Here is a 17,565-nt window from a genome sequence, read left to right as displayed (position 1 = left end):
AACCGGGCATCTCTCTACGCACCGACTCCGTGGCCCTTCGCTGGCGAGGGCTAGAGGATGCTTGGCTACGAACACGCGGGGCGTGGAACTGGGCATTGTTCGTTAGGTGTCACATGCGTAGTGGTACTCTGCGGTGTGGCACTGGAGCCAGGGTGTGCGGATGACCCCTAGGGGAGGTCATGGTGCATACAGATAAAATGGTTTTTGGGTTGAGACGGTTATAGAGGCCAAATGTGACTTTTGGCATGGTTTTTTGGAAAGGATGTGTTTTTGGGCCAAATGAGATTTCTGGCGTGTGTGAAAAATTATGTTTCATGGGTTTTGCGCATTGGCATCACTTCATGCATGTTGTTTGAGTTCTATGTGTTTTTATCTGGTGGTGTTTGGGTTTTGCTTACCTGCGGTACCATTTTTGGTTCCGTAGCTTTTGGTGCAGGTTTCGAGGATGAGGAGGAGGAGGCTGAGCCCGAGGATGCGGCTCCGCCGGGTTGTTGATGTTATGCTTTATAATTTGGTTTAAAACTATATGTGTGTTATGTAATATTTTATTTATGTATGTTTTAAACAGCTTGTATTACGTTAAGAAAAAAATTCTGGTACTTAGTTATATGACTTTCGTTATCCGCTGCGTGTTTCTTCGTGCACATATGTTGCCTTTGCACACACTTAGCACCCGTCGTTAGGGTGGTGACCCGGCTTGTCACCATCCGGACGTCTCGAATTCCCCACGTCCGTGCGTGGGGATTTGGGGGCGTCACATGTTCTGCTCTTTCATTCAGCTAAGCCACACACTACATGTATATTAATATATATCTATACTTATATATAAAGTGCAAATCCACTATCTACAGTATTTTCACCAAACTTTTTCATTTCTCATTTTGTCCTTAGTTATATTCTTAAATTACATATTCAGTGTTTTTATTCTTCTTTTGCTAATTACGTCTTTTTGCGAAATTGTCATTCCGTCATTTTACATTTCTGAGCTGCCGATCTCTTTTCACTTTTATCCCTGATTTTGTATCCAAATTCGGTGACTTTTATTTCTTGTTTTCGTTCACTGCGTGACGTCCCCAATTCCCACGCACGGACATGTAGAAATCGAAGCGTCGGGATGATGACAACACGGGTCACACATCCCATTGCCAAGTTTCAAGTGTGTGTACATGCAACAAGTGTACAATAAAATCACGCAACGGATAATAAAAGTCTTATAATTAAGTACCAAAATTTTTGTTTAAATACAAACTCGTTCAAAGCACACATAATAAAATATTACAAGTCTCAATATAGTTTCGAAACCATAATACAAGACATAAAAACTCCAAATCAAAACTCTGGCAGAGCCGCCTCCTTGGGCTCAGACTCCTCCTCGTCCTCGACATCTGTATCAAAATCTACGGTACCAAAATGATGCCGCAAGTAAGTAATAATCCAAAAGCCACAAGATAAAAATATATCCATGCCACAACAATATGCATGAACATGATGCCATATGCCTATGTCCGAAAATCCACATTTTCCACGCACGCCAAAAATCTCATTTTTGCCCAAAACATTTCCTTTAAACATAGCCTCGCCATTAGCCCAAATAATGACCCGAAAACCAAACCATCAGAGCACTGTAGGCGGGAATCGCAGGCGGGACTCTACCACCATACCTACTCACCACCATCCCTACACGTGCACCGTAGGTGGGAATCGTAGGCGGGATTCTACCATCGTCCCTGCTTACCACCATCCCTATCCCTATGCCGCATGCATCGTAAGTGGAAATCACAGGCGGGACTCTGCCACCATCCCTGCTCACCACCATCCCTACACATGCCTCTGACTCAAACCAGTCAATCCAATCGTTCACATATACCAAAAAAACATTTCTCGCTTGAAAGCCCAGTTTTCAAGTTCCAACACGTGTACATACATGCAATTACACAAAAACCCAATTTTCCATTTTAAACATGAACATGTATGCACTAGGCAATGCAAACATTAAGACACAAAATATCCAATAAATCTCAACATCAACCAAACATAACTAACTCCATCCTCAAATCAATCCGACCCCCGACTCCTTGGACTCAGTCCGAAATAACCAACCAGTCAATGAATTTATTGTAAAAGCAATAATATATTTAAATCTAAAATAGAGTTTGAAAAATACTGACAGCGCTATATAATAATTTCTGAAGGATCAATGAGCTGAAAAGAGCGAAGAGAAAGTAACGTAACAGTGTAAAATACACTGTGGCCATGGGTTGTAAAATATCCATTTTTGAACAAGATCAAACGAAGACTAAGAAAGGCTAGGGTAGGGCTTAGAGGTGTTGGTGAAACTAATGGTGGTGGTGTTTGGCCGTGGGTGGCGGCGCACGGTGGAGATCGGCCAACTTTGAGGAAAAGAGGCCGAGGGAGAGTGAGGGAGAGTGCGGGAAGGTGGAGGCATGACTGGACCCAGGGAGGCTAGGGAAGACTCACCGGTGTGAGGGGAAGACAATGGTGACGGCAGTGAGGTGGTGTGGTGGGTCATGGCGGCGCTACGGGGAGGAACCCGTGTGTGGAGAGAAGTCGGGTTTGTGTTATTTTAAGGGGAATGAGTGGTCGTTGTGGGTTGAGCTTCATGGTGGAGGATGCTAGGAGGTCGTCGGTGGTATGGTGAAGAGTTGGCGGCGAACAGCGGAGGCACGGCGGCTTGGGAGCAAAATGGAGTTACGGCTTGAAGCCGTGCGTGGGGGAGATAGGTGGTGCGGGATGGGCTGAAAACAGAGGAGGAAGGTCGCCGACCAGTGGGGAATCAGGTGGGAGGGGCGGTGTGCTTCATGCCAGTGCACAGCGGCTGCTGGGCGGGCTAAAGAAAAACAAACGGAGGGAGAGGGGGGAGCTAGGTCACACGGGCTGGGGGGAAGAAGCAGGGGAGGAAAAAAAGAAAAAGAAAGAAGAAGAAAAAGAAAAAGGAGAAAAGAAAAAGGAAAGAAAGAAGGTGAGATCCAGTTCTCACATCTTGAGTCAGGAAACTGATCCAATGAAAACTAGTTTAAAGGCTATAAATCAAATAAAATAATTTAAACACCACATCAAGCTAAAATATAATAAATAACTAGTAAAAACTAACAACTAAATTTTAAATCCAAAAACAAACTAAAATAAATTACACAGCAATTTAAATTCAAAACGATAATTAATATTAAGAAAGTTCTACAAAATAAATATCACAACTAAATAAATCCAATTAAAATACGATAATTTAAAATAAAAGAACTAATATTTTAATTAAATTAAAATACTCATTCAGTGAAAATACATGTAAAAACGGAATATCACCTCCTCCCCCCCTTAAAATAAATTTTGTCATTGAAATTTGTAAAGTCAAACATCATTAACAAAGCAGGATACAAGATACAACTCAGAACACATTTGGGAGAAACATACCATCATTAACACCCAAACAATTAAGGATATTTCTCTCTCTTGTCTACTCCTATAGGCGATTCCATCATACCCGCACTAGTCTCCCAATGACCATCACTTCTAGTACTCCTAAGGCGACTATGTAATCCGAAATCTCCAATTCCACAAAAACCTTAATACAACACCCAGTAATTTCCAATGGTTATTATCTTCGGGCCATAAATTGTGTTAATCTCAATTGATTCTCATGCTAAAAAAAAAAACTTCCAAACCTCTATTGTATTCCACAAGTTGGTAACCTATTAGTCACTTCTGAAGTAAACCATCAATAAGCATAAATTGCACAACCAATGATTAATCTTCCATTAAAATTTTGAATCACTACTAATTCCTCAAAATCGGCACAAAATTTGAATACCTAATTATCTCCAAAAAAAATCATGCTTCCATGCGCACTCTGATAACTCGCCAAAATACAAAAAGACTATGTCCTCATAAATCAACAGTACAAGTTAACTCAACACCTGAAAACAAGAAAATCATTTGCCACACTTCAGTAGAGAATAATATACCTCGAAAAACCACGTATTATCACTCACTCCTCATTTGACTCTTGTTGCCTTAATCAAAATCAACATTCTGCAAATATACATCCATTGATTGATGATAGAAATCCATACTAATCAACCTCAATGCCCCAAATTGAAAACATATAACATTATCCCAAAATACACCTGCTTCTTCTAAAGATAAGGAACATATCTAAAAAGGCCCAAGTCATTCCTGGCCAACCAACGAGAGCGCCTATAACTTCTACCCGACATCCCACACTTCAAGCTCATTACCTATATTTTGAATATCATCTAATCTAGCGGAAACTAAGCTCACTATAAACTACCATTGACCTCACCTAGACATAATCGAAACGCCTTTGGAAACTCACCCACCTGCTTGTACCCTCAAAACTCCAGTATTAAAACTTATAACTCCTTCAATTGCACATCACAAATAAACCTCAAGACAAGCTATATTGTTTAAATCTTCAATCCATAAAAAACTATTGAACAACACTCATGGTCCTAATGCTTCATTACCTCATACATATGGTTATGCTACCCACCGTTGATGCTTAAGTTTCAACTTGCAAAATTTTATCATACATCACACATGGCAACCCAACAATATCTTTCCAAATTAATAACAATGTTCATAATTCTCCCAATTAGATGTTCAATCTTCAAAGTAGAGTGTAGCCTCTAGAAATTTAAATTCCTATACGACCTCAATTCACAACTAATTCCTTAAGGTAATCATAACAATTATTGCCAACCAACATTCCATTGAGTAACACGCTTCGACTGAACACTCCAATCGACTTACCACTATCGCGTGTCGATCTCATGCACCTTGACTAAAACCAATAATCATTCTAACGTATAAGTTATCCATTACTACTATTTCCATCATCTGGACTTATATCCGCAAATCAACATGAATCATTCCTAAATCTGCACAACTTATACCCTTAAAATCAGCAAACAGCTATTGCTTAAAGTTTTGTAGCGAGATTAACCTCAAGCCTGCTATTAATCCATTCCCAAAAGTCTATGGAGCATAAAGCCTCAAATTCTATTGCATTCAATATCAACACAAACTACTTTTTCCAACACCTCGATGGACCTATTTCTTCCGAATCAATAAAAATCATTTCCTAAAATCTGCTACTACAACCTCAAGTTAACAATAATCATATTTTGGACTAGATCGATATCTTCAGTCATTAGAGAAATATACGAACTAGATCATTACCTTCAATCCCCAAAGAAATACTCTCTTAAAAAAAAAAATTCACACATCAATAACTCAACTCTGATCAATCCTATTTAATGGTTGCAAACTAATCACTCTCCAAAGTAGATCAAGCTATCATACCAAGTCTGTAAAACTAATAACTCAACTCTTATTATAAATCGGTCCTTTAACTCTGCAATTCTAAAACCTTAAATCACATAAGAATCATTTTCTGGAATTTCTAAGATCAATGAACTTACACCCCATAATAGAACAATCGACTCCCAAAGCTTTCAAAATCTAAAACGCTAATGGATAATAAATCATTTTCTGAAATGCTCAAGATTGATGGCTTTAATCCAAAACATTCACCTTAAAAGCTTGTAAAATCTAAAGCCCCTAATTGCCATCAAATTACTCATCCGAATCAACGAAATTTAAAACTTGAAATTTAATTATTTCCCCCCAAAGTTTGTCGAATCTAACCCCTTAATTACCATAAACTTATTTTCCTAAAATCTATAAGGCCTCAAACCTTAAATAAAATTCTCTTAAACATATCCTTAAAGTTCGTTGAACCTACACTCTCCTATTCTATAGCCTCGTTACATAAATTCTACAAAACCTTGGCCTCAATCATCTTAAGCGACTTAAAGCTAATTCATCTTCTCATTGCGACGTGAGTTCCCACCTTATAAAGATTGCCTAAACCATGACATTCACTTCAGACCTCAACATCATAAAAGTAAACCACATCACTAAAAATTGAAGCCTACTACACTAAATGTTAATGCCTAATAATAGTATTCTCGATTATACCGCATTCATGCCATAGCGTAACCCTTAACCCCAATTTCAACTCCGAACAAAACAAATCAAAATAAATTAAAACAAAATAAATAAAACAAATAAAACAACATACTTCTAATTCCAATAAGATCAAATCAAACCAAACCAAATCAAATGGAATTAAATCAAATAAAATCGAATCCAGTTAAATAAAAACAATTCAAATTAAATAAACAAGATAATATCAACTCAAGCTTTTAAAACTTTCAGGTACTTCACCTATGGGACATGTGGTTTTATCCAGAGTCAAACCGCTCTGATACCACCTGTGACGCCCCCAATTCCCACGCACGGACATGTGGAAATCGAAGTGTCGGGATGATGACAATACGGGTCACACATCCCATCGCCAAGTTCCAAGTGTGTGTACATGCAACAAGTATATAATAAAATCATACAGCGGATAATAAAAGTCTTATAACTAAGTACCAGAATTTTTGTTTAAATACAAACTCGTTCAAAGCACACATAATAAAATGTTACAAGTCTCAATATAGTTTCGAAACCATAATACAAGACATAAAAACTCCAAATCAAAACTCTGGCAAAGCCGCCTCCTCGAGCTCAGCCTCCTCCTCGTCCTCGACATCTGCATCAAAATTTATGGTACCAAAATGGTGCCGCAGGTAAGTAATAATCCAAAAGCCACAAGATAAAAATATATCCATGACACAACAATATGCATGAACATGATGCCATATGCCTATGTCCCAAAATTCACATTTTCTACACACGCCAAAAATCTCATTTTGGCCCAAAATATTTCCTTTAAACATAGCCTCGCCATTAGCCCAGATAATGGCCCAAAAACCAAACCATCTGAGCATTGTAGGCGGGAATCACAGGCGGGACTCTACCACCATCCCTGCTCACCAACATCCCTACGCGTGCACCGTAGGTGGGAATCATAGGCGGGATTCTACCACCGTTCCTGCTTACCACCATCCCTATGCCGCGTGCACCGTAGGCGGGAATCACAGGCGGGACTCTACCACCATCCCTGCTCACCACCATCCCTACAAGTGCCTCTGACTCAAACCAATCAATCTAATCGTTCACATATACCAAAAAAAAATTTCTTGCTTGAAAGCCCAATTTTCAAGTTCCAACACGTGTACATACATGCAATTACACGAAAGCCCAATTTTCCTTTTTAAACATGAACATGTATGCACTAGGCAATGCAAACATTAAGACACAAAATATCCAATAAATCTCAACATCAACCAAACATAACTAACTCCATCCTCAAATCCATCCAACCCTCGACTCCTTGGACTAAGTCCGAAATAACCAACCAGTCAATGAATTTATTGTAAAAGTAATAATATATTTAAATCTAAAATAGAGTTTGGAAAATACTTACAATGCTATATAATAATTTCTGAAGGATCAACAAGCTGAAAAGAGCGAAGAGAAAGCAAAGTAACAGTGTAAAATACACTGTGGCCGTGGGTTGTAAAATACCTATTTTTGAACGAGATCAAACGAAGACTAAGAAAGGCTAGGGTAGGGCTTAGAGGTGTTGGTGAAACTAATGGTGGTGGTGTTTGGCTGTGGGTGACGACGCACGGTAGAGATCAGCCAACTTTGAGAAAAAGAAGCCGAGGGAAAGTGAGGGAGAGTGCGGGAAGGTGGAGGCATGACTGGACTTGGGGAGGCTAGGGAAGACTCATCGGTGTGAGGGGAAGACAATGGTGATGGCGGTGAGGTGGTGTGGTGGGTCACGGCGGCGCTACGAGGAGGAACCCGTGTGTTGAGAGAAGCCGGGTTTGTGTTATTTTAAGGGGAAGGAGTGGTCGTTGTGGGTTGGGCTTCATGGTAGAGGATGCTGGGAAGTCGTCGGTGGTATGGTGAAGAGTTGGCGGCGAACGGCTAAGGCACGGCGGCTTGGGAGCAAAATGAAGTTGCAGCTTGAAGCCGTGCGTGGGGGAGATATGTGGTGTGGGATGGGCTGAAAACAGAGGAGGAAGGTCGCCGGCCAGTGGGGAATCAAGTGGGAGGGGCGGTGTGCTTCACGCTGGCGCACGGCGGCGGCTGGGCAGGCTAAAGAAAAACGAACGGAGGGAGAGGGGGGCTGGGTCACACGGGTTTGGGGGGAAGAAGCAGGGGAGGAAAAAAAGAAAAAGAAAGAAGAAGAAAAAGAAAAAGTGGAGAAAAGAAAAGGGAAAGAAAGAAAGTGAGATCCAGTTCTCATATCTTGAGTCAAGAAACTGATCCAACGAAAAAAACTTTAAAGGCTATAAATCAAATAAAATAATTTAAACACCACATCAAGTTAAAATATAATAAATAACTAGTAAAAACTAACAACTACATTTTAAATCCAAAAACAAACTAAAATAAATTACACAGCAATTTAAATTCAAAACGATAATTAATATTAAGAAAGCTCTACAAAATAAATATCACAACTAAATAAATCCAATTAAAATACAATAATTTAAAATAAAAGAACTAATATTTTAATTAAATTAAAATACTCCTTCAGTGAAAATACACGTAAAAAGGGGATATCACCCACCGCCTTCCTATCATTGTCATTTTACATTTGAATCTTATCACTTTCTTTGTCAATCTCTTAATATTTTCCTTCCGTTTGTATTCTGTTTCTGTCTACTCTAGCTTGCTTGAAAAAAAAAAAAAAAGTGTTTTCAAATTGCTACTCCTCTTGAATCTCCTCGTGAATCTCAGCAGTCTTGGTATGTTTCTTCTTCCTCCATTCTCTCACATCATGCGCATATAGATGCAGCAAAAAAAAACAAACAAACAGATTATATGCATATGCATGAGAGAAAATCATACCAAATACAATCTGTAACGTGTTGAAATTTTCACAACTTGAGTGGAAAAAAAAATTCATATGCATATATACAAACCAAACCAAATTAAAAAACAGTGTAATGCATGTGTACTTCCCACCAAATACGAACATCAGCCCAGCCGTGCTTGGAACACCAAAATCCATCGCCATCAAATAACTAGATTTAAGGAATCTATCCAGATCTACAAGGACACCAACCAAAACCCCTCAAATCCATCATGATACCCACCACACGCAAATCTTTCGAAAATTTTGAAAAAAAAAAATCTGACCTTTGAGGAGCATGCCAGTGGTGGGGTGGTTCAGGCCATGAAGGAGAGGGCACGTGAGAGAGAGAGAAAAGTCGGCGTTGGCTGGGGAAGGAGGGTATGGTCGAGGGATAGAGGTCCGATGTGCACGTGGGTGACGGCAAGCGGCCTATATAGGGGATCTCAGGGAGGAAAGAGAGAAAAGAGATGTAAAGAGAGAGGCCGTTTGTGTGAGGGAAGAGAATGGGGCTACGAGCCTCGGGCTTAGGGAGGAGGAAGGACTTGGTGGTGGGAGAGACGAGTGAACAGAGAGGGAGAGATCGACGTGAAGGAGAACTGCTCACCGAAGAAAATAAATGCGACAGAGGCTCGGCCTGGGGATGGCACAACTGAACGAAGGTGAAGAAGCACTAAGGAGGAAACGTCGAGTGGCCTTCGTCGAGGGTAGTGGCTTGTTGGGCAAGTTTGTGTCTCGGCAGCGAAGGGTGTGGAGGAGAGTAAGGAAATCGTGGCTGCAGCGAGGCTATGACTAGCAGATTACGATGGGCTTGCTGGCGGCAACAGATCTAGGAAGACGGAGAGAGAGAGAGAGAGAGAGAGAGAGAGAGAGAGAGAGAGAGAGAGAGAGAGAGAGAGAGAGAGAGAGAGAGAGAGAGAGAGAGAGAGAGAGAGAGAGAGAGAGAGAGAGAGAGAGAGAGAGAGAGAGAGAGAGAGAGAAATATATTGGGAGGGTGCGGGTAGTGAAGGGCTACGCTTTATGGGATTTATATATATATAAGGGAAACAATTTGTTCTCATATATATAATTCCTACTAAATAAACCATTCTATAAATAAACTAATTAGTTTTCTCTTCTCAATTATCAGCAAAACCCACCTTTTTATTTTTTTATTTTTTTTAAAGAGCCGAGGTCACATGTCTGATAGTGACCCCTTCCCAATTTTATTAAAGAAAAGCCTCACTTATGGGGAGGAATACCTTAATAGAACAAATAAACAAATGAGCAACCAAAACCAAAAGACATATAACCCAACAAAGAAACAAAACCATAAACCACAACCATCCACTTACATCCGAAAAGAAGGGAATCCATATCTATCCATACGAGCCATTCCTTGTGCAACTCGTGGCAACCTCTCATTGACGTCATAGTCTTTAATTATACCCGCTTCTCCGTCCCTTGCCAAAAACTCCGCAACTTTATTGCCTTCCCGAAAAATATGAGAGATACTAACTAACATATCTTCCAGGCCTTCCATTAACTGCTCCCAAAAATCCCATAAGTACCACACATTGCAAGTCTTTGTAACTACCCAGTGTACTAACAAGGCATAATCACATTCAATTTCCACCCGATAAAATCCATGCTCTTTACACATGGTAAGACCTCTTAACAAAGCTCTCATTTCCGCAGCATTATTTGTACCAAACCCAAAAAAATCCGAGAAGGCCGCTTTGACTATTCCTTGAGGATCTCTAATCACGCCACCTCCACCACAAGGCCCCGGATTACCCCTACAACTCCCATCCACATTAAGCTTAACCCACCTCGGCTTCGGTTTCAACCATGTGACCACCCTTGTCTCTCGAATAACCACTTGCTTTATAGGCACGTTGACTGCTGGTAATATCTCTTTGTCCATTTCTGATAATCTGCTGAACTTAGTAATATTATCCGAGATGTGAGATAGCCAGTATTTTACCGATATCCAAATTGATTTAGGAGATTCATACTTAGCCTTCATACAGGCTTTGCACGTACGGAGCCACAGACGCTAAGTGATCAGACTTGGAATTAAGCCAACCAGAATCCCACGCTGTGAAGACCTCTTCGCACAGCTGAACCATGCAGAAATCCGAGCACGCCAACAACTAAAGCCCATACATTGAATGCCCAGCATCACCGTTGCTTTCTCCTAGACTGCCGTGGCAACCTCCCCTGAACTTAAAACATGATCAAGCGATTCCAAACTGCCACTCGCACAGCGATCGCATTTGGACGCAAGAGCAACGCCCATGTCTGTTATACGCATATCCACCGGTAAGCTTCGAAACCAAGCCTTCCAAACACAGACCACCACACGTCTAGGCAGCAAATCGTGCCACAACCACCCCTTCCAAGGAATCTCATCCCCTCTTACTCTTATAATATTCCAAGCTGAAGCTGTTGAGAACAAGCCATTTTTATTCGGTTCCCATATATATACATCAGACCTTGCCTTTCCAGCCATTACCGATCTCATGATTTCCCATGCTCTGTTTTCCCCAACCAAATCTCTAAGAGCAGTCTCATCCCACTCATTACCGATCCATAAGTCCTTCACTTTAACCAACGGATTAACAATGAATTTGAACACTTAAGGGACCACTCGACAGCCACTTAACATGCCAAAATGACACATTCCCCTCCTTGATCCGCACTCTAGTATGATCATGAACTTCTGGAAAAACCTACATCATAGCCTTCCATAACCGTGAACCAGTTTCTTTTGAAGCTGCCAAAACGAGATTCCCATCCCTCGCATACTTCGCACGAAGAAACCGTGCCCAAAGATTATCCATTGTTATGAGGCGCTAGACTAACTTCATATGCATCCCTCTCTGCATTTCATTGAAGTCCCGTATGCCTAAACCCCCCTCATTTATTGGCTTGTAAATGGACGACCAGTAGACCCATCTCCTCTTCGGCTTCCCGTCACGTCATGTGTCCCCCAGAAAAAGGATGACAAAATCGAGTTAAGCTTAGACAAAATAATCTGAGGCACATTAAGAACTGCCAGCATATGAGTTGCCATGCACGACAGCACATGCTTGATCAACGTTAGCCGACCAGCCTGGGATAAAGTCTTTACTTTCCAACTTGCCACCTTTTTACATACTTTATTTATCAAAAGCTCCAAATGTCTAGCAGTGAGATGCCCTGTTACCAAAGGAACTCCCAAATAGCTGGTTGGAAAAGACCCCTCCGAGAAGCCCGTATTATTCAGCAAGCCACACCGTTGGTCATATGGGATTTGTTTTGACATAAAGAGAGCTGATTTCTCTTTATTTATGGCTTGACCAGACCATAGATCATATTTTTCCAGAACTCGGATGACCCCTCTAATTGACTTCTTCCCACCATTTGCAAAAATAAGAAGGTCATCTGCATAAAGCAAATGCGAGACCAAAGGAGCACCTCTCGGGATATAATATGGCGAGATTCTTCCATGTTTAAAATTATCCTTCAGCATTCTAGTAAGAACTTCCTGCATAATAATAAACAAATAAGGCAAAAGGGGGTCCCCTTGGCGCAACCCTCGTGTAGGCTTAAAAAAACCCTTATACGTGCCGTTCATCATAATCGAAAACCAAGGAGAATTTATGCAATTTTCTACCAAGCTACAAGCTCTTTCAGCAAAACCAAAACTGCTTAAGACATTCCTCAAAAACTTCCAATCCACTCTATCATACGCTTTTGCCATATCTATTTTTAACATAACATTCCCTCCCTTAGTCTTAAGATGAAGAGCATGCACCATTTCTTGAGCAAGGGTGATGTTCTCAAAAATACTCCGCCCCGAAACAAACGCACCTTGCTCCCAAGAAATCATCCGAGGGAGTATACTCGCCAACCGATTTACAAGAATTTTCGAAAAAATTTTATAAGCCACATTACACAAACTAATCAGTCTAAACTTGTCAAAATGTTGAGGGTCCTGCACTTTGGGAATAAGAACTATATAAGCGGCTGAATAAAATCTGGGCAGCGGCATACCTTGAAAAAAATCCCCGTGCAGCTTCCAACACATCCCCTTTAACAATAGGCCAGCAATGCATATAAAATTCAGAACCAAACCCATCTGGCCTGGGGCTACTTAGCTTAGAAATTGACTTCAAAGCCGTCCAAACCTCCTTTTCCGTAGGATCCTTAACAAACTCCTAATTTTCCTTCACATTCACCACCGGAGTAATTAACCCATTTAAATCTGGCTCTCCCGCAAGTCCCTCCCCGGTGAGGAAATTCTGAAAATGGCTCACTGCTGCATTATGAATATCCTCCCGAGACTCCAGAACAACTCCATTGGGTAGTGTCATTCGTGAAACTGCAGTAGCCTTCCTCCGTTGGTTGACCGCAGCATGATAAAACTTGGAGTTACGGTCCCCATCCATGAGCCATCTCTTTTTGGCCTGTTGAGACAACCGGATCTCTTCCCTGTTTTCCCACCTCTCTAATTCAGCTTTTGTCTGCATATACTCATTCTCTAAATCTGTTTCGTGACTTTCTTGCAACTGAATTTCCAGAAGTTCCACTTTAGCCTCTAACTCCTTTATTGACTGATTGACTCGGCCAAAAATCTCCTGATTCCACTTCCTAAGCACCGGCTTCAACTTCTTCAATTTTGCTGCCAAGCATACTAACCCATTCCCAGAAATCGGTTCTCTCCATACCTCCTCCACACACTGAAGAAACTTCTCATGAGTGCACCACATACTTTGAAACCGAAAAGGAGCCGGGCCATACCTCTGGGACTCCACGGCAAGCTTGATTAACATTGGACAATGATCCGATGTCTTCCTCTTTAGATACTCCATACACCCATACGGAAACCTGTAAGAGAAAGCCAAATTCTGAAGACCTTGATCCAACCATGCCCAACTCCTCTAAGGTCCCCGATGCCCATTACACCATGACATTTTTCCTCCATAACCTGTCATCTCCACTAGACCACAGTTGTGTATACAGGAATTAAACTCCGACGTAGCAGACAGAGGTCTAGGATTACCCCCAATACATTCTCGATCATCTCGGATAATGTTAAAATCACCTACCACCAATAATGGAATACGATCATCTCGCATTGCCTCCATATCTTGCCAAAGCAACCTTCTTTCCATGGGATTACATTTTGCATAAACTAAAACCAGATTAATACTTACATCTCCCTTGCTAAAGCAACCGAAAATCATCTGATTTGACATACCTTGCATTTCAAATGTCAACTCCTCAATCCAGAATACCCAAATCTTCCCTCCCATAGCTTCATTGGCACAGTAAGATGGATATCCAAAAACATTCGCCCAGTACACCATCACCTCCTCAGCAGCAAAAGGTTCAAAAAGTGCTAAAACCGATGGTTTATATTTCCTTATCAGATTCCTCAGTCTTCTTTTAGACGTGCCCAACCCCCGCACGTTCCAAACCAGTATTTTGTCAATCATAAATTCAGTCTTTCAGGCCGGGAAATTGCCCAACGATTTTGTCTCACGGTTTGCCTTGTAGTTCTCTTCAGAGATGGACTTGGGTTCCTTAAATCAGATTCAGAACCGTAACCTTTCGATGCTGCCAATGCCTCTATTGGTTCCTCATCCTCCTGGTCTGATCCATATATATCCTCCCGCACCTCCCCTGTCTTAGTATTCTTCATTTCCAACAACTCGTAAACCACGTCCTGCTGTCCCTCAAACAATTGCCTATCACATAACAAAATTTCCTGCATGGCCAACACCTCCGTATAGGTCTCGCTTTGATTCACGTTCTGTATATTTCCTGCCTCCACCCCGTTTTGACCTTCCTGATTAGTATCCAACGTCCCTTCTCTTTCTGACGCAACGTTCTGCTCCTCCATAACCTCAAGAACTACCACTGCTACGTGGCCATCCTCTGTTTGCTGAACTATATTCTCCCCACCGAATGCGTCCAGGTTATGTACATTTTTCTGCTCCTCCTCCGTCATTCTCCTAGCATCACCATCATCCTCCCCATTTCCAATATAATCTTGCTCCTTCAGCAAATCTGTTTTCTTGTCATTAATATCCTCGTGCAATCCTTTGCCCTTAGCGGGCCATTCCTCCACCTTTTTTTGATTTTTTTGTACTCTATCCATCTGACCCTGTTTTTCCATCCCTATCCTGCATAGATTCATCAAGTGTCCCTACCGACAACAGCGTTGACAATAAAAACTCTGCTTCTCATACCTCACCTCTTGCCAAAGAGTCTTGTTTGCTGAAACAAAAATAGGAAAACCTTGGACTTGTTCCTCCAATAATCAATTTCCACGCACAATCTAGCACCGGAGGCCCTTGTCTTATTAAGCGTTGCATTTTCAGTACCTAAAAATCATCCAAACCTTGTTGCCAATATCTGCAAACAATCTGTCAGATACATATGTAATGGAAGTCCTGGCAAAAAAACCCATTGTGGGGCCAAAGAGGGTTCTTTCTTCAAGTCGAAGTTTTTGGTCCAGCGAAACAAACGAAAAGCACACCCTTCTAAGACCCTTCCTTCTCTCGCCCATGCATGAATGAAATCCCGTTCTGACTGTAGATTTAGAAACACATGATGCGCATCCATGAAACTGATCTTTGGGATTTCAAGCAAACCCCACGTTTTAATCACCGCCAACCTAATGACATCAATAGACGAACGTGATCGCAGAAATTTCAACACCAAAGCATGTCGAAATTCCTTCACCGCCCTTGTCATCTCAACCTCAGAAAAAACAAAGCCTTGCTGGCCTTCAACCTCCACAGGATATCGCATCGGCAACTTGAACTGTGACACTGGCAAAGATTTAGAAATGACTTGGGCATAAGAAACTGGTTGATCAGAGATCCCCACTGGTGCAGGAGACACCAGAGGGGCGGCTACCACCGCCATGCAGGAACCCTTCTCGCGAAAAAGGAAACTACGTCCAAAACAATATTTTCGAAAAAACCGGAGCTCTCCCTTCGGGTGGATGTACACCCCTCTCCTTTCTTCCCAAAATCACAAGATTGTCTCTTTAGCAAAACCCAACTTGTTTTACATCTTTATCCTGAATTTCCCTTGATGTGAATTCTCTTTCTTTCTTTAGAATCTTGAAATGGGCATTTGCGCGTTCGTTAACTGGGACCCTTGGACTGATCAACATATATTATATAGATCATGAATTAAATTTCTCACCTAAATGAACATGTGATGAGCTGTAGAATTTCATAAGAAAATTATGAAACTCATTATATGTAATTAGCGAGCTGATTTGAAAATACGCCATTTAAATTCATTAATGCTTATATTTTAAAAATCCTGTACAAATTTGAGAATATATGGATGATAAATATCATGTTATTATCTTTTTAAGAATAAAACAATCATAAAGCTTGTTTCTACATCTGTTTGATTAAATATGCTGAAGTACAATAATAAATTAAAGTTTGTTGTGGGGTAATGGATTAACATTGAATTAATTCTTTTTTGTATCATAAGCTTTCTTCATGTTAACCTAGTGTCATAAGTCTCCTGCACCCTATCAATCACTCTTACATTAAGGATTAAAGAAAGTAATCAATCATATTTACTAAGATTAAATAAACTAATTAACAAGGTGGTGGTTGAATTTACTGCTCTACAGCCTCTATTTGAGGATATTTAGTAAATTGAAAAATAGAAGAAAATACAAAAAAATAGTTTAAAAAAAAATTATGAACGTTAGATGTTATTACAAATAATTAGGGCATACAAAAATGTTAGGCGAAAATATTTTTCCTCTAATATTTGCATTTGTTTATTTAGGCACATAGTTCATTTAAATTTTTCCACTTAATATATGAATTTTACAAAAAATTCTATTAAGAATTTAAAATATAAAAAAATAAAATTTAAAATGCTGTAAAATTTTATTTGCTTTAATTTATACATTAATTATTATTGCAAATTTAATAATATTGTTTTATAAAAAATTTTCATTACTGTTTTAATTCATACATTAATAATCATTGGAACTTTGATGATAATGTTTAAAAAAATTTCATTACTTAGCTATTAGCACATAGTTCATTTGTAAAATTTTATTTATTTTAATTTATACATTAATAATTATTTCAAATTCAATAAAAATATTTATAAAAATTTTTCCATTTAGTGATGTTCTATGGAAAAATATAAAAAATGATGCATTGCTTGGGATTGGCTGTGAGGTAGGGGAAAATGGGAAAAAAAAAATTCATAAATTGGCTAAATTGAAATGCAAAAGATAAAAAAAAATAGTTTAAAATAAATTTTAAAATACAAATAATTGGGGCATACAAAAATGTTAGACAATAATATTGTTCCTCTAATATTTGCATTTGTCTATATAGTAAATATTTTTTTATATAATAAAAATATAAAAAAATAATAAAATTTTAAACATTAGTTTATGCTATCTAGTATGATAATATTATTATATTGAAAAAATTTATTCATCATCCTAATTCTCATAATTCTCTCATCATTTTATGATGTGGCATTAAATGATAGGTTTACAAATAAAATATAATAAATAATCTCAAATCATCTAATGCCAAATTATAAGATGATGGGAGGATGACGAAAATTAGGATGATGAGTAGCATTACTCTATTATATTTGCATGAGAATACCCTGCATGGAAATCTTGAGAGTTCTCAAACTTTTGACCATGTAATCGATTTGCAATAGCTTAC

At 39.7% G+C, this 17,565-nt stretch overlaps 1 protein-coding gene across 1 annotated transcript; it reads right to left on the bottom strand.

Moving 5' to 3' along the window:
* Window positions 1–13,041: 13,041 nt before the first annotated feature.
* LOC122310224 lies at window positions 13,042–14,322 on the bottom strand. The gene is made up of 2 exons (XM_043124106.1): window positions 13,796–14,322; window positions 13,042–13,711 (listed from the first exon to the last, which is right to left on the bottom strand). Exons 1-2 carry the CDS (start codon window positions 14,320–14,322, stop codon window positions 13,042–13,044), a joined length of 1,197 nt encoding a protein of 398 aa, XP_042980040.1.
* Window positions 14,323–17,565: the final 3,243 nt, after the last annotated feature.

This window comes from Carya illinoinensis, chromosome 5 (genome assembly GCF_018687715.1).
Source record: "Carya illinoinensis cultivar Pawnee chromosome 5, C.illinoinensisPawnee_v1, whole genome shotgun sequence".
In the NCBI taxonomy this organism is placed as follows: domain Eukaryota; kingdom Viridiplantae; phylum Streptophyta; class Magnoliopsida; order Fagales; family Juglandaceae; genus Carya; species Carya illinoinensis.
Note: the sequence above shows the minus strand (reverse complement) of the source record. Positions and strands in the feature narration are given on the sequence as shown.